The sequence below is a fragment of the Mandrillus leucophaeus genome, unplaced genomic scaffold, assembly GCF_000951045.1.
Source record: "Mandrillus leucophaeus isolate KB7577 unplaced genomic scaffold, Mleu.le_1.0 Scaffold1830, whole genome shotgun sequence".
NCBI lineage: Eukaryota > Metazoa > Chordata > Mammalia > Primates > Cercopithecidae > Mandrillus > Mandrillus leucophaeus.
The window spans coordinates 72,201-97,608 of NW_012101844.1; the positions used below are offsets into that span (position 1 = coordinate 72,201).

At 41.4% G+C, this 25,408-nt stretch overlaps 2 protein-coding genes across 4 annotated transcripts in view; one reads left to right on the forward strand and one right to left on the reverse strand.

The window, feature by feature from the left end:
• Positions 1-9,840, forward strand: part of KATNAL2 (katanin p60 subunit A-like 2) — a 58,557-nt gene extending 48,717 nt beyond the window's left edge. The window contains exons 13-15 of the mRNA XM_011977748.1: positions 6,843-7,005; positions 7,858-7,960; positions 8,472-9,840. Of these exons, the coding sequence (XP_011833138.1) occupies positions 6,843-7,005; positions 7,858-7,960; positions 8,472-8,611 (406 nt within the window). The 3' untranslated portion in view covers positions 8,612-9,840. The remainder of the gene's footprint in view (positions 1-6,842; positions 7,006-7,857; positions 7,961-8,471) is intronic.
• A 5,751-nt stretch (positions 9,841-15,591) lies between these two features.
• Positions 15,592-25,408, reverse strand: part of HDHD2 (haloacid dehalogenase-like hydrolase domain containing 2) — a 52,593-nt gene continuing 42,776 nt past the window's right edge. For 2 of the 3 annotated variants that reach the window (XM_011977749.1, XM_011977751.1), the window contains exons 5-7: positions 23,330-23,546; positions 21,180-21,243; positions 15,592-16,970 (exon numbers count right to left, since the gene is read on the reverse strand). In XM_011977749.1, coding sequence (XP_011833139.1) covers positions 16,867-16,970; positions 21,180-21,243; positions 23,330-23,546 — 385 coding nt within the window. In that variant the 3' untranslated portion in view covers positions 15,592-16,866. Of the gene's footprint in view, positions 16,971-21,175; positions 21,244-23,329; positions 23,547-25,408 lie in introns of all 3 variants that reach the window. The other variant, XM_011977752.1, reaches the window with a different exon arrangement.

Genomic DNA, 25,408 nt, shown 5'->3' on the forward strand with positions numbered 1-25,408 from the left:
AAAAAAAAAAAAAAAAAAAACTCCCTTTTCTCCTTTTTTCTTTTCTCCCCCATCACTTCACCTTTTTCTCCCATAATTCAGTCACAACTCTGTTAACTGTCTAGATGGACTCTTGATACATTGAGACATGCCAGGCATTCTATGAGTTTCATCTCCTTGGAGAGAAGGCTGGTAACAGCCTTCTTCTCAGCTCCAGGCTGACCTGCTTGTCCTGCACCCAGTTTAGAGAGGAAACCCTGGGATTTTCCATCGTCCTCCTGGAGGGTCCTTCGCTTCCTGCATCACAGCCTCTGTTTCTTGAATCTCTTATAGTCCTTTGGTTTGGTTTACTCTCCTCCTTTGGAGAGAATCCTCCAACGTTTTCCTGATAAAGGGTACATAGGAGGTAATTATTTTTTAGGCCTTGCATGTTGAAAATATCTTTATTCTATCCCCCAACTTAATTGATGTCTTCATCAAGAGATAGGTTTCTATGCTAGAAATTATTTCTCATCTGAATTCTGAAGGCAGTGTTCTATTTTCTTTTAATGTCTCACATTGCTGTTGAGAAGTCTTATTGATCCATTGTACATAATCTGTCTTTTTCACTCTGGAGGCTTTTATGATCCTTTCTTTGTTCTCCACCTTCTGAAATTTCACCACGATCTGACTTGGGAGTCCACTAGCAGTTAATTGAGGCATAGGTTCAGGGACTCACTGAGTTAAATCTTCATGCCTGCCTCACAGGGTTGTGAGAATTAAATGAATTAATGTCTGTAAAATGCTTGAGACATTGCCTGCCACTTAGTTAAGTACTAGTTAAACATTTGCTTTTATTAATATTTCACATACAGGAAATTATTTCCTAGAATCTGGAAAGTTTTCTTGAATTATTTCTTTCATATTTTCCCTTCTGTTTTCTCTGCATCCCCCTTTTGTTTTTTTTGATCTCCTATTGTCTGTTGGCTCTCCTGTAATAATGTTCTCATTTAAAAAACCATCTTTCTCATTTTGAACTTTTTTGTGTGTGTGTATTTACGTATATGTTTGTGTGTGTGTGTCTTTTTTTTTTTTTTTTTTTTTTAATTGAGACAGGGCCTGGCTCTGTCACCAAGGTTGGAGTGCAGTGGCGTGACCACAGCTCCCTGCAGCCTCAACTTCTTGGGGTCAAGTGATCCTCCCACCTCGCAAGTAGCTGGGACTATAGGCATATGCCTGGCTAATTTTTTTGTAGAGATGGGATCTCACTGTGTTGCCCAGGCTGGTTTTGAACTCCTGGGCTCAAGTGATCCTCCCACCTTGGCCTCCCAACATGTTGGAATTACACGCATGGGCCACCATGCCTGGCCTTGTGTGTCTTTCTTGTCCTACTCTGTGAGAGATTTCTCCAGCTTTATCTTCTCAGCTTTCCATTGTGTTTTTAATTTCTTCTATCATATTTTGTATTCTCAAGTTACCACATTTTGTTGTTTTTCTCTGAATATTCTTTTTAAATGGCACCCTTTTTGCTGTAGTCTGAATGTGTTCCTCAAAATTCATGTGTTGGAAACTTAATCCCCAATGCAACAGGGTCGGGTGGTATAGAGTCCTGTAGGAAGTGGTTAGGTCACCAGGGCTCCACCGTCATGAGCAGAATAATGTCATTATAAAAAGGCACAATGGAGGCAGTTTGGTCTCTTTTTTGCCTTCCACTTGCCATCATGTGAAGACACATTGTTTCCCCCTCTTGAGGATGTGCCATCTTGGAAGCAGAGACCAGGCTCTCACCAGACACTAAACCTGCTGGTGCCTGGATCTTGGTCTCCCACCCTCCAAAATGACAAATTATGAAACGTCCGTTCTTTATAAATTACCCAGTTTCAGGTATTTTGTTATAGCAGTTCAAAATGGACTAAGATACTCTTCTTGTTTCATGGCAATATTTTCTTACATCTCTCTGAGAATACTAATTTTTGAAGTTTCATTTCCCTGAAGAATTCTGTTTTCTCCAAGATTCTCTTAATTTTCCCCATTTATTTGTGTTGGGTTCTGTCTTCAAGTTAGAAGAGTTCCACAGATGTAGGTCTTCTTGGCTGCCTAATGTTTATGAGAGGGGCACATTAACAAAACCCACAGGAAGCTCTGTGCACATGGGAAAGGCTTGCCAACTGTGGGCTCCATGTGCTGAGATTTGACTGGGTTATTGTGTTGGGGAACTCCCAATATCAGTATCCTTAGGGTCTTTCTCTTTGGCTGGTCAGATTGCCAAGTGACGATTTTTGCAATCTCCTGCCTGGAGGGCAAAAGCTTTGCTAATAGTCTAGGGATAGTCAGTATCTCCTTGTTTCAATACAGTACACTGTTTTCAACTGAGCCTGGTGTTTCCCAGCTTGGAGACTCTCCATTTTACCCTCTGCCAAGGTATGGGAGAGGCAGTTCCCCTACTTTTGGAGGGGGAGAAAATCTGTGATCTAATTTTTTTTAATATACAAATTGGCAATCAAACCCCCTATTTTCAACCCACCCTCACCCTCACCTCTAAAGGTAGAAGATACTGCCACATCTCTTGGGGTTTCTGTGACTCAGATTATTTCCTGACATACCTTACTGCTGATTTAGAAAGCAGCTTCTCAGTTCTACTAAGTTTCTTTTACTCATCATTATGCTTCCCAGCTTTCATATCTTTGCTTCAATCAGTTCTCCAATTCTGTTTGCTTTTGTGGGTTTATGCCATTCAAAAACTCTTTCAGTGGTGTTTAGTAGGAGGAAGCAGAAGTGATTCTGTTTATCCCCAAATTTAAGTGCAGTCTTAGTTAAAGTTCATCAACAATGAAGTGTAATATGGTTTGGCTGGTCCCCACCCAAAATTCATCTTCAATTATAATCCTCATAATCCCCACCTGTCAAGGGCGGAACCAGGTGGAGATAATTGAATCATGGGGGCGGTTTCCCTCATGCTGTTGTCATGAGATCTCACTGCACCTCGATGGTTTTATAAGTGCTCACTCTGTCCTGCCACCCTGTAAAGAAGATGCCTGCTTCTCTCCTTTGCCTTCCACCATGATTGTCAGTTTCTTGAGGCCTCCCCAGTCATGTGGAACTGTGAGTCAATTAAACCCCTTTCCTTATAAATTACCTAGTCCCAAATATTTCTTCATAGCATTGTGAGAATGGACTAATACAGTGTTTTTATTTCAACCTTAGTAGCACAGACAGCCTTCTGATGGAACCTCCTTGGGTATGAAGGATAACATATTTTTGTGGCTTATATGCAGGGGTGATATTAAAAATATTAAACAACTGGTGTGGTGTGGGTGCTTACCAATCAAGAAAAACAGCATCATTCTTGCTGCCTGCTGGCTGCATATTATTGCTGAGTATGAACAAGGAAGAAACCATTTGAAGCAAAGATGAGCACATCCTCAATTGGAGTGCTAGGCAAAGTTCTGCTGTGAAGCGCGGTTTTTTTCTTTTCCTTGACCCTGTGTCTTGAATATAAATGTGCCTTGAGAGGGGGAATAATTGTGCGAGGGAAGAGGTGGCTGAGTCTCTGATGTGAGATGAATGTCAACAGGGTGAGACTGATAGAAGAACAAAGCAAATGCAAAAAAGAAATAGGTCATTGTTACTGTCAGTAAGGCACCCCTGGACTATGGATTCTCAGTTCAGGGTTAGACAAACAACAGGAGAGGCAAAGGCACACTCCTTAAAGAAATCTGGTTGCTGTGATTTAGGATTCAGATATGTTCCCTGGAAGTGTTTTCAATTTAAAAGGAAATATTGTAACATAGATTCAGAATGAGAATAAGAAAAAATGGGAAGACAGTTTGGAAATTCTCAGTGTTTTTATGAATGAGAAATACCTGGTGATGTTTTCATTGTTACTCTTTTTAAAAAAAATATTTAAAATTTTATTTTATTTAAAAAAAAAATTATTTCTGTCACTCAGGCTGGAGTGCAGTAGTGTGATCTCAGCTCACTACAGCCTCGGCTTCCTGGGCTCAGGTGACTCTCCTACCTCAGCCTCCCAAGTAGCTGAGACTACAGGCGTGCATCACCACACCCGGCTAATTTTATTTATATTGTGCAGAGACGGGCTGTCACTATGTTGCCCAGCATAGTCAGCAAATCTTCTACTTCAGCTTCCCCAAGGGCTGGGATTACAGGCATTAGCCAACACACCCAGCTCGTTGCTACTCTTTATCAATGGTTAGGCTAAGGCTAACATACAGGAATTTCCTCATTTCTATCCTAGAAAATCAAATAAACAGTTCACAGACACACACTCAAGATGATCTATTGATAACAGGACTGGTAATTTAGAGTAACCAAATAGTCTCAGCTGATGAGGGAAAGCTCTGCTTTACATAATAGTGCTATGTGATTTCATAATAACTCCAAATAATGTATTTGGAATGAAAAATCCAGACCGGGCATGGTGGCTCACACCTGTAATCCTAGCACTTTGGGAGGCTGAGGCGGGTGGACTGTTTGAGCTCAGTAGTTCAGGACCAGCCTGGCTAACATGGTGAAACTGCGTCCAAAAAATACAAAAATTAGCCGGGCTCGCACCTGTAGTCCCAGCTGCTTGGGGGGCTGAGACAGAAGGATCGCTTGAGTCCAAGAGGTGGAGGAGGCAGTGAGCTGAGAGGGCACCACTGCACTCCAGCCTGGGCGACAGAGGAAGACCCTGGCTAAAAAAAAAAAAAAAATCTAACTGTGTGTGTGTATGTGGGTGTGTGTTTAATCAGCATTTGCAACCTCTAGTGAAATAGCTGATTCACACAAAGATCATCAACAGATGCTAAAACCATTAGTTGAAAGGGTATAAGGAATTGGGCATTCCTATGGTGTCAAAGTATTGTACACAGAATACTTACTACTTGCTGAGAAAAGATATTTTTCTTTACAATGGAGAGTTCCATGGCCACCAGAAAATCAAACACCACACTGACAGTGAGACACACAGACGTGTGGATCCTGATGAATATGAAAACACAACATCATCTATGTAATATGCTTGCCAAAAAATATTTACCCTAAATCTCATTAAGCTTTTAGAACTAACTTCCCTCTTAGAGACAGGGAATAGAGGAACCAGTTTCATGATATCACAAGGAAAGCATCAGACAAATTCAGAATGTGGGACATTCTCCAGCTGGCCCTGTTTTTTCAAAAAGGGTCTAGGGCAAGCAGGCTGACCTAGATTAAAAGAGATTTAAGAGACATAACCATACATAATGCATATTTCTTCACTGGATTTTGTCAGAAAATGATGGAAGATATTTTGGGGACGGTTGGAGAAATTTTTTTAACTTTTATTTAAGCTCAGGGGCACATGTGCAGGTTTGTTGTATAGGTGAACTTGTGTCACCTACACTCAGATACTAAGCCTAGTACCCATTAGTTGTTTTTCCTGATCCTCTCCCTCCTCCCACCCTCCACCCTGATTGGAGAAATCTGAATATAGACTGAGCATTAGACACATTACAGAATCAGTTTTGCCAGGTGTCATAGTGATATTGTGGCTACGTAAGCAAATGCCTTTCTTTGGAAATGCATGCTAAAATACTTAGGGATGAGGTGTCACGATATAAATTACTTTGAAATAATTTAGCAAGAATAGGTAGATAAAGAGATACGAAGCAGATATGGCAGAATACTGGTGTCGAATCAAGATGGTATGTATATGGATGTTCAATTGTTTTATTCTACTTTTATATTAGTTTGAAAGCCATTGCACTCCAGCCTGGCGACAGAGCGAGACTCTGTCTCAAAAAATAATAATAATAAAAATAAAAAAAGAAGTGTATTAGTCCATTTTCATGCTGCTGGTGAAGACATACCCAAGACTGGGAAGAAAAAAAATTAATCGGACTTACAGTTTCACATGGATGGGGAGCCTCAGAATCACGGCAGGGGGCAAAAGGCACTTCTTACACGGTGGCAGCAAGAAAAATGAGGAAGATGCAAAAAGCGGAAACCCCTGATAAAACCATCAGATCTTGTGAGACTTATTCACTACCATGAGAAGAGTATGCATGGGGGAAATTGCCCCCATGATTCAAATTATCTCCCACTGGGTCCCTCCCACAACATGTGGGAACTATGCGATTACAATTTAAAATGAGATTTGGGTGGGGACACAGAGCCAAACCATATCAAGAAGTTTAAGGATATGGCCTGCAGATGCAAAATCACATAAACTTGGCCTGACAGTTTGGGGAGTAGTAAAAGTGAGTGTCTGAAAGGGCTGTATTTGCATTGGGCACCCAGGAAGGGCCACTGGTGCTAAGTTCACCAATGTAATGAAGTGAGAGGGTCATTCACGCCAGAAGGACTGAGAATTTTGGAAGAATTAATGTACTTAGAGTGCTCAAGTTATTGTCAGCAATAATTTACTCACTGGCAAGATCGGATTGAATAATTCATGTTACAACTGCAATGAGAATACTCATGATTGCTGGTTGTTAGTTGGTTTTTGTACCCCAAATTAAGTCACCTAAAATTACTTCCTTTTCATTAGGAGTTCTGAGGATGTGTTCTTTTTCTTTTCTTCCATTTATCCTTCTTTCCTTCCTTCCTTCCTTCTTTCTTTTCCTTCCTTTCTGCTTTCCTCCCTTCCATTCCTTCCTGCTCTTTCTTCTCCTTCCTTTCCGCTTTCCTCCTTCTCTTCCCTTCCTTCCCTCCCTCACTTCTCTCTCTCACCAATTCTTTCTCCAAATAATATTAAGTAATTGTCCCATCCACTCAAGGCATAGATGTAGAGTGAGAGTTAAAATGCAGAATTGCTTCCTGCAATGCTAAATTGTTCTTAAAGTACAGTTGTTGTTCAGGAAGTGTGTTTGCAGCCCTGTCCAGCTCCATTTCTGGTGTGATTTTAGGGAGCTGGACTGTGCCATGTTACGCCGCCTGGAGAAGAGGATTCTGGTTGATCTCCCCAGCCGGGAGGCCAGGCAGGCCATGATCTACCACTGGCTGCCTCCTGTGAGCAAGAGCAGGGCCTTGGAGCTGCGCACAGAGCTGGAGTACAGTGTGCTGAGCCAGGTCAGCTGCCCTAGAGAGGGGCACATGTAGGTCAAGGGCTCACCACATGGCCATCTTGTAGACCAGGTCTTACCATGAGCTGACAGAAGCTTAAGACACTTAGAATAAGATCAAAGCTGCCCCTATAATGCAATGGGCATCTTCATGGAAGAATAAGCTCCTTGTCACTTAAAAATATTCAGAGAGGGAGAAACAGTGTGAGGCAGTGGAAACAGCATAGGGTTTAGACTCAGAAAACCTATGGTCAAATCCTGCCCCTGCTGCTTGTTAGCTGTGTGACCTCAGGGAAGTCACTTACTCTTTAAGCCTCAGTTTCTTCATCTGTAAAATGGGTAGCAGATGAGCCACAAAGAATGACTGTGATGATTACATAACAGAAAAGCTCCAGGTACATGTCTATTATGCACATTATCACTGGTGTCCATTCCCAGGGTGTTGTAGAAATGTTGCCTGCTTTTGGTGAACATTTGAACACAATATTCTCTGAGGCTCCTAAATGGCAGGTATGATCTTATTTACAAGAATAAACGTGCCTACCAAATTTGAACATCCTTGGATTTGAGCACAGGGACCCCGATAGCCCAACTTGGGTGTTCTGGTCCTTTACTGGCATCTTACAGCATATTTTGATAGTGTTAGAAAGCCCTTCTAGCCCAGCTGCTTAGGTTATCCCAGCATGCTAGCAGGGTCTCTGCCTCAAGCACTGTTTATCTGGGAATCTTTTTAGGGTGTTCATGGGTGACAGATACAGAATCTACACAGGACTTCTGATACTGGGTCCTGCCTATAACAATGTAATGGTCAGGGGCATTCTGTCCACTGACCAATGGCTGTTTTTTGTGGCTGTTTCAGGAGACTGAGGGCTACTCAGGCTCAGACATTAAGCTCGTCTGCAGGGAAGCAGCCATGCGGCCCGTGAGGAAGATCTTTGATGCACTTGAAAATCACCAGTCAGGTATGGGTTGGATCACTGTGAAGGTGTTCTGGGAAATTTGTGTAAAAATCCCTCTCACCAGCAGATGGAGCCTGGTGCCTGTTCTTGGTGCCGCTTTACACTTGCAACACGTTTTTTGGTCAACTCATCCCTCACTCAACTCATTCCTCTGTGGGTGTTCTGATTCAGATCGACTTTGCTCACAGAAGATAAACTCCTTAGGGCTCAGGCTTTTATTTCTCTGGCACACTCTGATGTTGGGCTGGATCCATTTGAGGCACTATATAAATATTAAATAATACTTGGTAACAATACATTTAAGTCACATTTTTTTTTGTCTAGGCCTTAGGGGCTAACTCAGTTGCACATTAAAGAATTTTTCCCCAGCCCTCTTTAGTCTTGCCTTTTGCTGCATTAACAATTAAGAATGCTGCATTATGCATTGTCTTGAAAGAAGGTCTATTAGCGTTTCAAGAGCATTGATCACCAAGAGGTCGATTGTTGTGCTGTTACTGTTGTGTTCTTATCCTAGAAAGCAGCGACTTACCGGGGATCCAGTTGGATACACTAACCACTGCCGACTTTCTGGATGTGCTAACTCATACCAAGCCCTCCGCAAAGAATCTGGCTCAGAGATACTCAGCCTGGCAAAGAGAGTTCGAGTCTGTTTGAAACCACATTTACCCTGACCCGGCCACAAAGGCCTCCTAGTTTATTAGTGTCGGTGGGAGAAGAACAAAATGATTGGAATGGAAAAGAGAAAATTATTCTTGAAGACTGGATTAACTTGAGCCACTGTATTGTTTGGATAGCTGAGATATATTTATTAACTTATCATTACTGATGTCAGCAAAATATTGAGGGTTTCAGTTACATACATATATGTGCTATTAGGTCATACAATGGAGATTTTTCTGACAATTAGACTCCATAAAATTTTAATAAACAATTTTCTGTAATGTTACTCATTTGTAAACTTTTGAAGAAAAAGATGTACTTAGAAAAGTTGTGTTGGCCAGGCACAGGATGACCCTGAGTTGGGGCAGCCAAGTAGAAGCTAAGCTTGACAGGCACTGCCCAGCGGACAGTCCCAGGGTGAAGAAGGATGAGGGCAGGGAAGGCAATGCAGTCTGTTTCTCATTCTGGACAATATTCTGTATCTCATCAGCTCTCCCTAATTCTGACTCCATCCAGCTTTGTCAGCAGCAAACCCCTCCCAAACTAAGCCCCACTCAGAAATGTCACTGAGCATTCTGATCCTAGAGCTAATAGTCGGGGTGACTAGCACACCATCACCATCAGCTGCCAGTATGACTGTTTTGGGTTCTGGCCCCCAATAACATCTTTTAACTCTTCACATCTCACATCCGGTGTGCTCTGCCCTTCTCTTTCCATTGCCACAGCTTCTCATCAGAAACAAAGCTTAGGATGGGGCACCTGAGCTTCGAGAATATTCGTTCCAAGTCTTCCCTGCTCTTAGGCTCTTCCCCCTCTCCTTAAGGGGTTACAAACAGCTAGAAGCATCTCTCTCAGAAACTCACAATCCGAGGCATCTACTTTGAACCCTTGATAAATTTTGAAGGCTTCCACTAAGTAATGCGACTTCTTTTCCCCCACTAGAACTTACCTATGGGAAATTACCTTCTTTTCTCTTCCTTGCCTTGTTTTCATCATCCCTGCAGACAGACTCTTCAAGAGGAAAAACTTCCAAAAACAGACACTTTGGATAGCTAAGTATCCCAAAGGATTTTTACCCTTTTAAACAAAACTAAAGCATGTTTTGGGGTATTGATTATTTTGAGATTATTCTCAAACGCCTCTTTAAACATCATTTCATGGAAAATATCAAATTGAGAACATATCTTATTTAACAAATTGAAAATAAAAAAGATTTCATCTCAGTACATGCTTAAACTTCTTCATGAGCATCAGGCACTACACTATGCCAGCACCAGTGATACAAAGCATAGAGTCCCCAGCCCCCGGGCCATGGACCCGTAGTACCCTCTCGTTGCTTGTTAGAAATAGGGTTGCACAGCAGCTAAGAGGCAGGTGAGCATTACTGCCTAAGCTCCACCTCCTGTCACATCAGTGACAATATTAGATTCGCATAGGAGTGTGAACTCTATTGTGAACTGTGCATGCGAGGGATCTAGGTTATGCACTCCTTATGAGAATCTAAGTAATGCCTGATGATCTGAGGTGAAACAGTTTCATCCCAAAACCATCCATCCCCCACCCCCCAGCCAGGCTCAGTCCGTGGAAAAATTGTCTTCCATGAAACCAGTCCCCGGTGCCAAAAAGCCTGGGGACCACTGATATAAAGGACTCTACATTGAATGGCCTAAGACTGATGTAAGGCCCAAGTTCCGATGTCTGCTTTATGGTTTTGGGGGATTCTTCTTGTCAGGCCATCAGCTGACATTTCTTATAGCTGCTAGTCCATTCGCTTCTGGCCACTACCATAATTTCTAATTTTATAAAATCTCAACTGCTGTTGCAAATTTGCTGCGGTGGGAAAGCTAGTGCTGTACGTGTACCCAAGAGTGACTGGGTAAAGGGGCAGGGGAAGTGCTCCTGTGGATAGCATGCTTTGTGACAATACATTTGGGTCCTTTCTGCTTACTGCCCGCTCCTGAATGCATTCAGGATAAGTGCAGTTCTGCTATCCCTCACAGCGAATACACTTAACCTTCTTCCACTTCCAAAACCCCATATGCAGCCTGTGTGCCTGCTGCATCTCCACATCCTCCGTTCCCTTTAAATATCGCCTCGTCCATGTTTTTAACACTTCCACCTCTATTCAATCACATATTCAGTCCTCCTCTTTTTTCCTAAGAAAATTTGTCTTCAAATACTTCGGCATGTGGATGTTTTTCTGTCACACATTTACTTTGGTGGCTTCTTCTTGATGTTTTATACATTTATTCCTGCTTTGGATGAAATGAAGTGTAGCTCTTTCATCTCTCTGCCCTTTCCTTACCACGTATACGTGTCTTTCTCCATCATTCCAAAAGTTGTATTATGATTTTAAATTAACTCAATAACCAGTATTTTTATTAGAAATGTACATTGTTAACTGCAGAGCCAGCTAGTGAATTAGAATTACATTTGCTTTCTTGTTTTGTCTTCCCTAGAATTAACAACTGCCTCATTTTTCTATTTGCTTAATTTTATTTTATTTATTTTTTTTTTTTGAGACGGAGTCTCGCTCTGCCGCCCAGGCTGGAGTGCAGTGGCCGGATCTCAGCTCACTGCAAGCTCCGCCTTCCGGGTTCACGCCATTCTCCTGCCTCAGCCTCCCGAGTAGCTGGGACTATAGGCGCCCGCCACCTCGCCCGGCTAGTTTTCTGTATTTTTTAGTAGAGACGGGGTTTCACCGTGTTAGCCAGGATGGTCTCGATCTCCTGACCTCGTGATCCGCCCGTCTCGGCCTCCCCCAAAGTGCTGGGATCACAGGCTTGAGCCACCGCGCCCGGCCTATTTGCTTAATTTTCTAAGTATCTTTTTTTTTTTTGGCAACACATTCTCGGACCTGTTAGGTGCCCATCAATATTCTTTTCCAAATGACCAAACATACCAGATAAACTTTCCACTCCCTTCCCACCGCTCTGGTCCTGGTGTTCTAAGGGAAAGGGGAGCAGAGGACCATGGCAGAATAAGCAATTTGTACCTAATCCATTTCCAGCCCTGCATCTCACCCTGGCCCTACACCATGCCCACTGTTCCCATGGCCTTAATTTCCATGGTTCCATTTTTCCAGAGAATAATGGAAAACTTCCATTCTCCTGCCTTGGCTAGGGGTTGGCATCTGACTGCTCAGGATGGGTAAGTTTCCTGAGGCTCCAACTTTTAACCAATTCCTCACTTTCAATCCTGTCTTGTACCTCACTTCCTCCCTACCTGTTGTCTGCAAGCTTGAGTCTTTGAAGTTGTTCTCCAGGATGAATTTTGGCTGTATTTTCTTTGCACTGATTTTGTTTATCAACATTCCAACCAGTTTCCACCTTTCAGATTACTGTACCTTTTCATCCACTGATGCCTCCTCTACCTTCTCTTGTGGGCTGACCCTGTGGGTTTACAATTATTCCTTTTACTCTTATTTTGGTATAGCTTTGAGAAAAAGAGACCAACACATACGACTTAATATAATGTTAAGAGTCTCCATGATTATTTTTTAAAGTAGTTTAGAAGTATATATCTAAGTTTACATAGGAGATTGGCCTGATAGCTGTTGGAGGAAAGTTTAATATATTTTCTTCCAAAGTAGAGGTCACAGCCCAAAGACCTACAGAAACATGGAATGTAGTGGCAAATGAGGAGTAAGATGGGTGTTAGGCAAAGCAGAGGTGGAGATGATGGTGAGCTAGAGAGGGCCAGGGACTCTCTGAAAGACACAGTAATGACTCTGCTCCAATTGGCCATGGAAATTTGGATCTAACATAGACAGTTCTTCTCATCTTCCTAGAAAACCCAGTAGTTGATTTGCATTAGAATCTCCTGGTGTTCAGATGTTGGCAATCAAGGTTAACTAATACACCTGTAGAATTCTCACGGCCTGCTCCCACTCACTTTTAAAAGCCTTCCTTGGTGGACCATACTTACCTAAAGTAACTGCATTCCTGTTGGCCTTCTTCATCACTCATCAATCTCTCATCGTATTAGGTAGCTATGTATACATGCATATGTTTCATCATTTGTTTGCCCCCTCCAAATGTTACGCTCCATGCCTGGAGTACTTTTTTTTCACTGCCATTGAATGAAAGATTATTTAAATTGGTGTACGCCAAAGGTTATCTGAGCCCTGTCTGTGACTATTACTCCCATGCATTTTGCTCACTGCTTGTGATCTTAGAGGACTTACACAACCATTCTGAACGTGTCAGAGCCCTTGGTGTTGTTATTCATTTTTATATGTATTAATTTCCCAACTAAAAGACACGCATCTTAGAAGCCACAGCTGTATTCTCTCCATCTCCCTTATGCTTTACTCACAGAAAACATTAAATATCAGTTTTTTCAGGAAGATCAGCCAGTGAAGCAAACAGGAGTTGAGCACTGGAAAAAGCATTCAAACTGTTTGAAACAAATGATTTCTGGGACTTTGGCACCCTCATTACTGCTCCTTAAAGATAGCAACATGATTTGGGACAGGAGGCCTTGATGGCTGGTTTAATACGGAAGTCACCAAAAGTCTTGTGCATTTAGGCTGAAAAAAGCTTTTGTGACTTATGTCAAATAAACATGATAATGCAAACACAGCCCTCTGCAAACAACTGCTAATATGACAAAGGGATTCTACTGCTCGAGGCAGTGTTTTAATGCAATAGGTTAGTGTCATTTAAAAAATTCTCTACTATAGGTACTCAAGGACTTCAGTTTTATCCTGCATGAACACACCTTGGTCCAAAACCCAACTGAACACAATCAGTGTAGGTGTTTTTAACTTCCCTGTCCAACACACTACTGTAAGTTCTAAAACATGGGATTATGTGTGAATTGACATATATTATTCCACCGGAATTTCTGACATTATGGCTACAGGTAAAGTTTGATGGAATTGTCACTTACAGTGAGGTAGGTTATCCTTTTCCTTTCCTAGGCATTACGATTAGCTCTCACTGATACAGAACGCATGGTAGGCAGAGCTACTGCAACCTGTGGCTGACTCTGGAGTTGTGGGTGGAGGGGGTGGAACGACCGTCTGTCCTCGCCTGGACTGGAGCTCTGCTCTGTTCCACACTCCTGGCTCACAGCAGATGTGGGACACTCAACTCCTAACAATGGATGTTTTCTAATAACCTTTCCAGTCCCAAGGTGTCACATGGTCCCTTTTCTGGCCAAGGACAGGATTATAATAAAACTGATACAAACACCATCCTTGAGATTAATACCAGATAGCCCTTCAAATGGGACAGCCAGTAAATGAAGCCTTTTAGAAACTTCAGTTACTAAACTTCCTCCATGAGGCCCAAGGCAGACTAACCAGCTGACACTAACATGGATTGGAATGTTTATAAATAAGATTTTTAGTTATTCTCATGAACCTTACCGTGGGCCGGTCAGTTAGCAAGGCCTATATAATGCTTGTTAAATATCTCAAACTAAGATTTTCAGGGCTCACAGGGATAAAGTGGAATGGAGGAAAGGAGAGAAGCCATTTCTCCTGGCTCGGTCCACCATGCTCAGGAGACCTTTATCCTCTTCACTTCCTAACCCATCAATGATGTTCCCTTCTTGGTTTTAGCTCTAACCTGTCTCCAGAGCATCTGATCCATTACTTCCAAGTGTTTATTTAATGAACATTTTCTCCTGCCCACTCAAAGCTATGCTTTCTAGCATTACATTCCTATGATAGTTTTTATTGGTTCAGTACCCATTTGAATGCTTACCTGGGTTGCAGCAGATATAGGAAAGAATGATGAAACTCAAATTTAACTGGGTAGCAAAATTAAAATTAAAAAAAAATGAGATGCAGTCCTGTCTAGTGGGGAGAAGAGCATGTGAAGACATAAGTACACTCTTAAAGTGCCACATGGACATGAAGGAGGGGACACCTTGCCCCATCCTGAAGTCAGGGACGACATCAGAGAAGGGGAACGCCGAGTTGGATCTTTAGTGTTCTTGAGTAATGTGTATTCTTCTCCTTAGCTCTTTAACTGGAAAGGATCATTGAGGCAAAATCTTTTTCTTTTTTTTTTTTTTTTTGAGACGGAGTCTTGCTCTGTCGCCCAGGCTGGAGTGCAGTGGCCGGATCTCAGCTCACTGCAAGCTCCGCCTCCCAGGTTCACGCCATTCTCCCGCCTCAGCCTCCCGAGTAGCTGGGACTACAGGCGCCCGCCACTTCGCCCGGCTAGTTTTTTTGTATTTTTTAGTGGAGACGGGGTTTCACCGTGTTAGCCAGGATGGTCTCGATCTCCTGACCTCGTGATCCACCCGTCTCGGCCTCCCAAAGTGCTGGGATTACAGGCTTGAGCCACCGCGCCCGGCCATCTTTTTCTTAATATGCTTATTTCCCACCATAATCAGGGCACTCAGCGCATAGCAACTAGCAAACACTTGATAATACTTGGGCCAAGGCATCACTGACCCAGGTGCCCAAGCAACAGGGCAAAATTGAAGGCAGCCCACCCACCAGGTACCACGCAGAGCTCTCTACTCGCAGGCTGAGCTCTCTCTGTGTGCAGCTTTACTCTGAGGAAGTCTAAATGTAGTACAGAATTTCTTTTTTTAAATCCTCAGGAAGACTTTCTCCACTGAGATAAATGCAAAGATAAATTCTACCAACATTTTTCAGATTGTTAAATGTCGAGAGTCCTGCTTCATCATCATCACAAACGCACAGCATTTACCATTTGCCCAATGATATTCTAAGTACTTAATATATAGTTCATGCACATAATGCTCACACCAACCGTATGTGGTGGGCATTATCATTATCCCCATTTTATAGATAAGGAAAGAAGGCATGAGAGAGGTGAGGTGACTTCCCCAAGGCCAGAGAGCTAATTTTGTGTTACCAGGATCCAGAGTATGCTCTTAGCCACTCTGCTCATCCTTCTGATTTGGGGTGGTAGTCATATCACATCTGTCTTTTGCACTCTGGGATATATAAATACTAAGACGAGGTATTTGCAAAAACAAAAACACAGTGCTCACCAAACTATTTATTTAGCTTTGTTCCCTCCCATCCAAGACTGCTGATCTCTAAACAAGCATCAAAACCCCAAGCTCATTAACATCAGAGTGAGCTTCAATAAGGTGAACACTACAATGATGTACAATTACATCCTAATAATTCAATGCCCAAGAGCCCTGTAAAACTATTGCAAGGCCCGGGATTGTCACAGTATGCAAATGCACTAGGAAAATCATTACCTATTTAGTCCCCTTCATTTTGGTGAGTTTAACATGAGAAGAATAATCCATGCTACAAGACGAGATTTCATTTTACAGCTGTAGTAACCAAGTACATAAAAGCTTGAATCTGTCCCAATAGCTTCTAAAAAATTTTTCCCATAGTGTCAGAGGCAAAAATAATGAAATCTTGCAAATGTACAGTTAATAGGACCCTAGTGGACACTAACTTCAAAAATGCATGGTCTATAAGACATTACAAGGCTTGATTCTAGTTTCTGCACTGTTCCTGTTAATAACAATGTCTAATTAAAACATCTGTAAAATACTGATAGTTTTAATTTTACATAAAATTTCCAAAACAACTGTTACACAGTATAATAGGTATCTGCAATGAATAGGTTATTAATGGAAGTATTATTTTAAATTAAAATCTGGTTCTAAATTTAAATTAGTCATCTCTGGCTAATGAAGAGAAAAAGAAGTCACCCATGCTAGGAATACAGTAGAAAATTTAGTTTTCAACATCTATTAAAGCAAATTCACTGTATCACTTGGGCTAAAGGACAATTCTCTTTGTTACTTTCTGTTTTCTCCACTTGGCACATCTGATGGATTTCACAGTTGAACTCAATATTAGAACTACAGCCTAATACACCTTTTAATACATTACTTTATAATTTAAAAACCACCATTCAACTTTCTTCACAGTCTGAAATCCCCCCTCCCTGTTTTCCAGTGAGGAGACAGCAGAGAACACTCTTCCCTGTGGTAGCTTCTCCCTCCCAGCCCTGCCTAACCTGATGAATTTTTAAAAGGAATGGCCCAAAATCTCAGCTTTCCCTTTCTTTGGGTCTCATCTTCAGTTACAAAATAAAAGAGATTCGCAAGGCTTACTGGCTGGCCGCAATTCAATACCTTTCTTTCTAATTAATGCACAACAAAAGAGGGTTAAAAAGCGATCAGCACTGACTGGTGTGTGTCTACCCATGCTGGCACTGAGTTGGTCAGGGAATCATTTCAGACAGTAAGAAGCTGCGTTTCAAGTTGCTTCAGACGCACACATTGCTTCACAACAGGTGCTGCAGAATGTGGTCCACAGCATGAGGGAAACTCTCACAAGTTAAGTAAGGAGGTGGATTAATTTTTTCTTCATCTGATGCTCGGTATTTCCCTGAAATGAAAGCAAAGCCAGTAAACACAGGCTGCCACCAGAATGCTAAATTAATCATACCCCATGAGCACCTGGGTCATCACAGAACCACCCTTACAGTTTTGAGAGAATCAGGGGCCGCACATCTCCCAAATCACCTTTTATTGAGGCTTCAGGATGTAAACGAGGCAATTCAAAGAAATGTCACATTCAGCCTTTCCCCAGGCCCTCTGATCATTCACAATGGATAGGCCACAGGTACTGGGTCGCCTGACAGCTAAGATTCTCTTCACATATTCACAGCTGATGAAATCATTTTCTTTCCCCTACCCTCAGCCCTAAAGATAGGTTGGTGATTAAATTAATTCTTCAAAGTGGAAGCCCAGATCCCAGAGGGCAGAGGACTCATCCGCTCCCAATGGCGACCGGGAACAGGATGTGCTGCTGACACGCAGGGATCCAGGCAGCCCGGGAGCCTGGCAGATGAGAAGGCCCTGGGTTGGGCAGGGAAAGACTGATGGATGCTCGCAGGCCTGGGGCCAGGCAGGACAGGCCACTTGGCATCAAGCAGCAGGCTCACTGCCTGACTCTCCCAACCCTGGAATTCAAGATGGCCTGCTGTTCTAGCACCTGACACACAATTTAACACCTCAACACAGCAGAGGAACCATTCCACAGTGGTCACAAAGAGCTTTTGCAAGTCAGAAGGTGCATGGTCCCTATTTAAAGACCCTTTAATGGGTCCCAGTGCCTTTCAGAAAGAATCCAGAATCTCTACTGCTGCTTACCAAGCCCTTTGTCATACAGTCCCAGCGACCCTCTCACCTAAACATGTGCTACTGGCTCACCAGGCCGCAGTTCCAGACTGGACTTGGCTTTTCTGAGGGCCTTCATACCTGCCATTCCGTTGTCATTCCATTCTTCTCACCTGACTACCTCCTTTATGCTTCAGGTCAGACCCCACCTTCCCATCCAAATTAAAACCCCTCCCTTGTCATTCACCTTGTTCTTTGCCTCCAGAACATTTACAACAATTTGTAATCATGCATTTATTTGTTTAACATGTCTTACATTTAAGAAGACTAAGTTATTTGAAAGCAGGGACTATATCTGTTATATGTCCCAGTGTATTCCAAGTACCTAACATAGCGACTAGCACATAGTAACCACCCTGTAAATATCTTTTTAAAGACTGAATGGAGGGAAGAAGAGAGGGGAGGGAGGGAGGAAATGCAGAATGCAGCTCCTGCCCTGTAGCCACCAGGGCTGCCTCTGCCCTTCACCTTTCTCCTTGCTCTCTCATCCCTTTGTGGTCTCTGTTATTGATTCTTCTGCTCTTCCCAGTTTTCTATGCCTAAACTCAGCTCTTTCAACAACAGACATGCTGTTTTCTACAACTACTTCTTTAAGAGGCTTTGCCAGACAAACACAAAGCCTGAAAAACTCTCTTTTCCACATCTTTGCATCATGGTGGAGAAGATGCTTCCTGTCTTATCTTACTGATTGTAACTTCTTACAGGAAGGCAGCCAGCATCAAATGTACAAAGGTAACTAATTAATATATACCTCACTCTCGTTAGCACCCTGAAGGCACCTGTCCGTAGTATGGTCCCCGCAGCAAGCTCTACTGCCAGTTTTCTTCCCAAGCTTAAATATGATTAAGTATAAACTCCTTCACAAGGTTTCTATTTGATCTTACAAGTAAGTAATGACTAAATATTACTATATTACCTACTTTCTGGATCCAGTGGTCTAAGGGACAAAGAAATAAGCTTCTTAGCCATGGAGTTAAAGGCTTTTGCTTAGTGTAGCTCTGCAAGTGGGGTTTCTACAAAGTACAAATTGACAAAAGTGGTTTAGGTGTATGTTCTATTTCTAGCACCTAGCACTGTGCCTGGCACACAGCAGGGGCTCAATAACATTCACGAGTGAATGAAGCTCCCTGCATTGCTCATGGCTGACTCACTCACTGCTGCAACCTGTGCTTTCATGGATGGATAAATGATGAACGGGGGGAGAAAACAGGATGCTATGTTGATGATATATGAAGTCAAAGAAGGATCCTTTTTTTTTTTTTCTAGATGACTGTTTCACATGCTAAACAAATTCTGGTTAGGACTAGTCAGAAATATTTAACAAATAACTGATCAAATTATATTGAGCATCTACCTTGTGCTACCCCTTGAGAAACAAAATTGCTCAAGATGATCCACAAAAAGCACTTGTTATTGAATATTAATTAAAATACGGTTATTTTCAACATTGGGAAGCCTAGCACTTGTCCACTGCACTGAGTTAAAATTTATCAATGGAGCTGGCTGTTCCACGTTTTTAGAACAGTAGGGTTATTCATGATTTTTCTGACCAAAAATCAATGGTACAAATATGCCTGTTTTCAAGAGCTGTACTTAGTTGATTTACTAATTACACATTTTGGACTTGTGTTATGCTGATGGCTTCTCAGAGACTAAACTGATGCCTGTGAAAGGCTGGTCACAACCAAATGACAGTCAGAAAAGATGACAGAGTCAGTGGAGACCAGCCGGGAGAGCTGGGCCCATCAAGACACTGGCAGAGGTACCATTTTGAAGCTCACTGTAAATCCTTAATTACATGAGCTAAAAAAAAAAAAAAAACAAAAACAAACAAAAAAACACTCATGGGAATAATACACAAGAGCAAAAATAGTTATCTCAGGATTTCTTCAATAATGAGAAAATAAAACAGCAAAAGGCAGAAATCTGAAAAGAAAGATACATGGAGGCTGGTGAGTGTGGCTACTTTTCCATATTTTATTTCATTCTTCCTCTTTTCTGCTTACATCACAGGGCTGTTATGTTCCTGGGAAGGTGATCATTTTGACTGAGACATTCGAAAAAACCCACTGTGTTAATTCTGGAGTGACTGGTGTTAATATCTGCAAGGCTCCAATGGTTCAATTCAGGCCTCAGGCACAAGCAGACAGTGTTTTCACTCTTTGTATAGACCTTTACCACATTCTTATTCAATTGTAGCTCCATCTACATTTCTTGTTTCTATTTGAAATTCAAAACAGATTTTAAGCAACCACATTTTCTTGAACAAACATCATAGTCAATTTTTCTAAAAAATTTCCCAGTGGTCACTCTTCTTTGACTTCATGTTTAAATATTCCCTTCTGTAAACAGCCTATTAAATAGTTTTACTACTATGATATGAAACCAGGCAAATGAGCTCACAGAGACATCTATGGAACCACTTATCTGCTATTTGATTTATAAGAGTCTGATGATATTTCTTAGACAAGATTTCTGGCTGTCATGTGCTGTTAATTCCAAATGCAGCAGGTGCCATTTGGGGGCAGCACGCAGGGGAAGAAGGGCTTTTCATTTTAACGGTAACAGCACATTAAGTTCCCAATGCAATAATATTCGGCCCCACTCACAGATCTTATGCCTGTTCTTTCCTTACCTCGAAAGGACTTTATCAGTCCCACTCTACATAGGATCATAAACTATGAGGGCGAGATGGGACCAGTCCAATCCCATCATTCTAACAGGGCCTGAAAAGGGGAAGAACCTTGACCCGTGTCTCACACAGCTAGTTAGTGCAGAGCTGAGACCAGGACCCAAGGCACTTAACCAGTCTATGGTGGTCATAATACTCTATTAGTGAATCCTCCCCACTAAGGTCTTTCCTTTTTCCTAAATTTGTTTGAGATACCATATAAAGTAAACCTAATAGTGCCGGAAATACTTCTTAACCTTCTGCCCACCACAAACAGTAAGTAAAGAGAAAAAAAGAGTTTTTCAAATATTTTTGTAAAAGTTCAAACATTAACACGAAGAATCAGATCACTTAGCTGGCCAGTTCCTAAAGAAATCGGTATCACAGTCGTATAGCCAGCAGAAAAATAAAAGGTATTTTCACAGAGCACTACCATTCATGGTCCTTTGCTTCATCCCTCTGTGGTGAACTGTACATCCAGGAAATAATATAAATGCTGTCAATCAGGAATGGTTATCTCTGGGAAAGTGTTAAAATACCTCTGAGCCCTCGTCTTCCTAGCTTTGTACAGCACGGGCCCTTCCCAATTGTTTCCTATAATCCTATGCCGTTTTACTTTTGCTTTGTGGCAGAAAGAGAATAAAAATGCCCAGGGCTCTGCCACTTCTGCAAAGATTGTTCTTTAAGCCAACTGTGTATTCTACTATTCTGTTTTAGAAAATGCTTTATACAGAAGATACATACCAGTCTTTACTAAGATGCCCAGCATGCCAACATCCTGAGCCCCACCAACATCATCCCTGCAATCCTAGAAAAGCATAAAGAAAGCATTTAGTGCAGTGTCTTCAGTAAGCTAGCCAACAAACCTTACCAACTGTTTATTAGGCTAGGGTGTCCAACTGTAATGCCATGTTTTTTATTGAAACAGAAAAGAGAAGACGTAAAAGGTGAATCCACATGTAATACTCTGAGGAAGCATTCCAAGTTTGGAAAGGGAAGTATCTCAGAGGTGGAAGGTATACAATAGAGTAGTAATCTTGGTAACCAAACACAGACAGCAGAGTTACAATTACAATTCTCTATGTTTTGCCACACCTACATCTATTTATCTCCCCATTAAACAGATCATGGAAAAATGCATTCTATCCATTTGGTAGTAAATAATCCAGCTGCAGACAGTGAATGAGCTAGATTCAGAAGATAGCTTTTCTGTGGACCACGTAGTATGCTATCCTTACTTTCCATCCCATTGTCCTAACAGATAGAATCAAGTTAAATCCAGATACTCAAACAGACTCTGACTGTCTGATGTTCACTTCACACTTGGGAATAACAGATCATTCTGAAAAAGAAGCTCCTCTTCCTAATCATTATTCAAGACAAGGATAAATATACTTGGTTAAATTCAATGATGATGAATGCAAGGTAATTAAAATTCCAAAGACTGAAAGAAAAATCAAAAAAATTAATCTTGCCCCCTCATGTCAACAAGCAGGATTGATTCAGACCATGCCTGAAGAAAGTTTTTTTTTTTCCTTAAAAACCATTAATATTGTTCAACAACAGCCCCTGAAAATGAGTTTCAGAATGTCAAAATCCTTATTCAAGGTCCAACTTCAAACCTTTTCTGTTACAGCTAAACTTGCCCTGTTGAAGAGTGGAGATGGGAGAGAAGAGACAGGGAGGTGGGAAAAAGTGAATGTGGACAAGGAGAAGGGGGAACCACCACTTTCCTGGATAACCAACAACCCTCCATGCAGCTGAACACAGCTATTGCATCCCTTTCCATCTCTCATCCTGTCCCAGGGCCAGCATCTCCTGGGATAAAGAATTCTGAAGCCTCCAGCTCGGATAACCACTTCTTCAGACGCATTTGTCTAGGAAAGGCAGCTAAAGGCTTGCCAAGAGGAACAGGTGTGACTCAAAAGATGGTTTCTCAAAATATTATTGAGCTCAGGGTTTATCCTATTTAATTTTAGGTGAATGATTATAGAAACAGAAGATAAAATCAGGAGGACTGTGATACACATTTCCACCATCACAAGTTAAAACAGCTAGGGAGAGAGTCCTGAGCTCAAGTTCTACTGCCAGCTGTGCTACTAATTAGCTATGGGAATTCAGGCTTGGAGATTCACCTCTTCAGGCTTCAGTTTCCCAGTCTATAAACTGAGGAGTTTTGGACCAGACATTTGTGATGATCCCTCCCAGCTTGACATGTTATTATTTAAAAATTGAAATATAATCCTGGCCACTAACTTATCGTGTGGCAGTGTGCTTTCCAGCTCTTTTCCCATCGAGACACACAAAGGAAATAACATTTGCCTAGTACACTGGGGGAAACTGACAAGATGCTCATGGCCACAGGTGACCAGCCAGGGCCTCCAATCATCCCAGGCTCAGCCCTGCCACTCAAAGGGCTAAGGTGATCCATATCTTTAGCTATTTGTGGCACACAAAGAAGTTCTTCCATAAAGCATATGCTAAGAAAAAAAAACAATAGTGGTAGAATTCTTTGGTATAGGTTCTCATTTGTGTAGTGGTGTTCCTCAAAAAGACATTTAAAGCATTCAACTAACTTGCAATATAAATGGCTTTTGAACTATGTATATAATATATAAACATACATATACATATATTATAGGCGTTAACTACATATATATGTATTGTAACACACAAATCTCCCATTACGCTATGGAGAAATGTCAGAAATAATAAAAATTTCAGTTATTTAGAAAAATACCACTAAACACTGACAGGAAACCTTGTTTTATAGGTAGCCACTTATATACTTATGTACAGTAAGAGAATGTCCCATTTCCTAAAGCAGTGTTTCCAAGCTGGCTCTCCCAGCATGACAGGTGAGCCGGGAGCACCTCCTGGGTTCTTCTACTTACATCTCCTATCATGACAGCCTCCTCAGGTTCACAGCCAGTGCCTCGCAATGCTTCCAAAAAGAACGTCTTCTCTGGTTTCCCCACGACTGTGGCTTTGGTATCTGTAGCATACTCTAAAGCAGTCACAAATGGTCCAGGCCCCAGGGCTAAGCCATCTTTCCTCTTGTAATACCTGGCTTTGTGGATTGCTATCAGAGGTGCTCCATCCAGGAGTAACCTAGAGAGAACAACAACAAAAAAGAAATTGACTAAAAGCAAGGCTTTTATGACTGGGAAAGAATGTCAGACTTACAAAGTGGCTTTATTCACATCCACAGAAACAAATAGTTACTTATTAACTTTTAATGACTTGCTGTCTTCTAATGAATTCACAAAGAAGTGCTGGGAATTACACTCAGATACACTAAAGAAAGGTGATAGATTATTAAATTTGGGATTGCTTCAACCTTTTACCTTTAGTGGTTTCAGACACTTTACCCAAATCACCAGGGAAAGAGAATTAAGAGAACTAAAGCTAAATAAGACACTCCAGGGAAGAAGCTTAACTTAATGAGACAAGTTGTTTCAACCTTCCCCAATGATAAGCAGGAGGCTCCTGAGCCTTTTACAATACTACACAATTGTTGCTGCAGTGACATATTAAGTTAACTCCTAAAATATCTGAACTCCTGTTTCCTCTACTCCAAAATGTAAGTTTCTTTTTAATTCAGAAATTTTTAATAAAGTGTTTTACAAAGAGTTTCTGCTTGCACTTTTACCTCTTATACCTTTTGACTGCTTTCAACATTATTTTGCAAATCAGGCCATCTTTCCTGAAGAAAAAGATTTATGGGAGACCCTTCCCTGTCAGGTCCCTTCCTTTGTCCTGATACAGGACAAACAATACTCTCACATCAGACAAAAGGACATAGTTTTCCCATTATTTTGATAAGCAAATTCTACCTATAGCTAAGGATCCTCATTAGATAAGCAAATTCTACCTACAGCAAAACAACAAAACAAGTCAAAAAGTCCCCAGAAATTTAATACTCATTTTCCAACACCTAACCTAAAACAACTGCCATCCATCACAATAATACAGCCTTTAGTCACATGGCAGAAGTACTCATGCACATTATTATCATCTAATGGCATGTGGGACATGATATATTTCTTAAACTGCTTTTAACCAATGTAATAAATGATCTCACTAGCTTAATTTACTTTAAGTCATCTACTTGGTTAAAATATTTAGTATGTCCATCAAGGAAGAATTCATCATATCTTACCCTTCACAATTATGAGTAATTAAGCGCTCAACTATGACACTGCTAAATTATTTTTGTCAGTGGGCATGGAAATGCCTTCCTGTGGGAGACACAGAATTCAGACATTTATGATTAAATATTTTATTAAGTAAAAACCAACACTATTACAGGGCCTTACTGTTAGTTACTACAGATTGCTCACAGCACTGGACAGATCCTTCAAATTTATTCACTAATATTAACACAAATTTATTTCTTAAAGCTGCTCTTGAAATACAACTATTAGGAAACCTGGCAAAGCCACTCTGTTGGCCTTAAAGACCTACAGCTGACAGCAATGAGTTACTAACGGGTGACTTATCTATCTCCTCTCCTGTCACCCCACCCCCAAGTCCACTTATTTGCTACTCTACCACGGAACTAGAATTCTTTATGCAACAGACCTCAAAATTGCTTTCCACTTATATAGCTAAACTGAAAACTCATTTGATTTAGCTTTGTTAATATTTTATTATATATTAACTGGGGATAAGACTTATCAGCTTGATTGATGTGTGCACTTAATTCCCATGCAGTACTTTAATGCCTTCCCTGGAACAGCTGAAACTGTGGGTTCCTCTACACTTCTCTAAATGGGAATTGGTTCTACACCAGGCTGGAGAAGTATTATACATCTCTCAGGGAAGCAGTTCTCCTTCTACTGTTCTCTGCACAGTATAAGCTTTACTGAATCTTTGAAGAGTCAAGGCATACTGAGGATGGACTGAAAAGTAAAGGTTTTCTAGGACGTGGATTAAAAGATCTTTCATAGTTAAACATTTTTTAAAATATC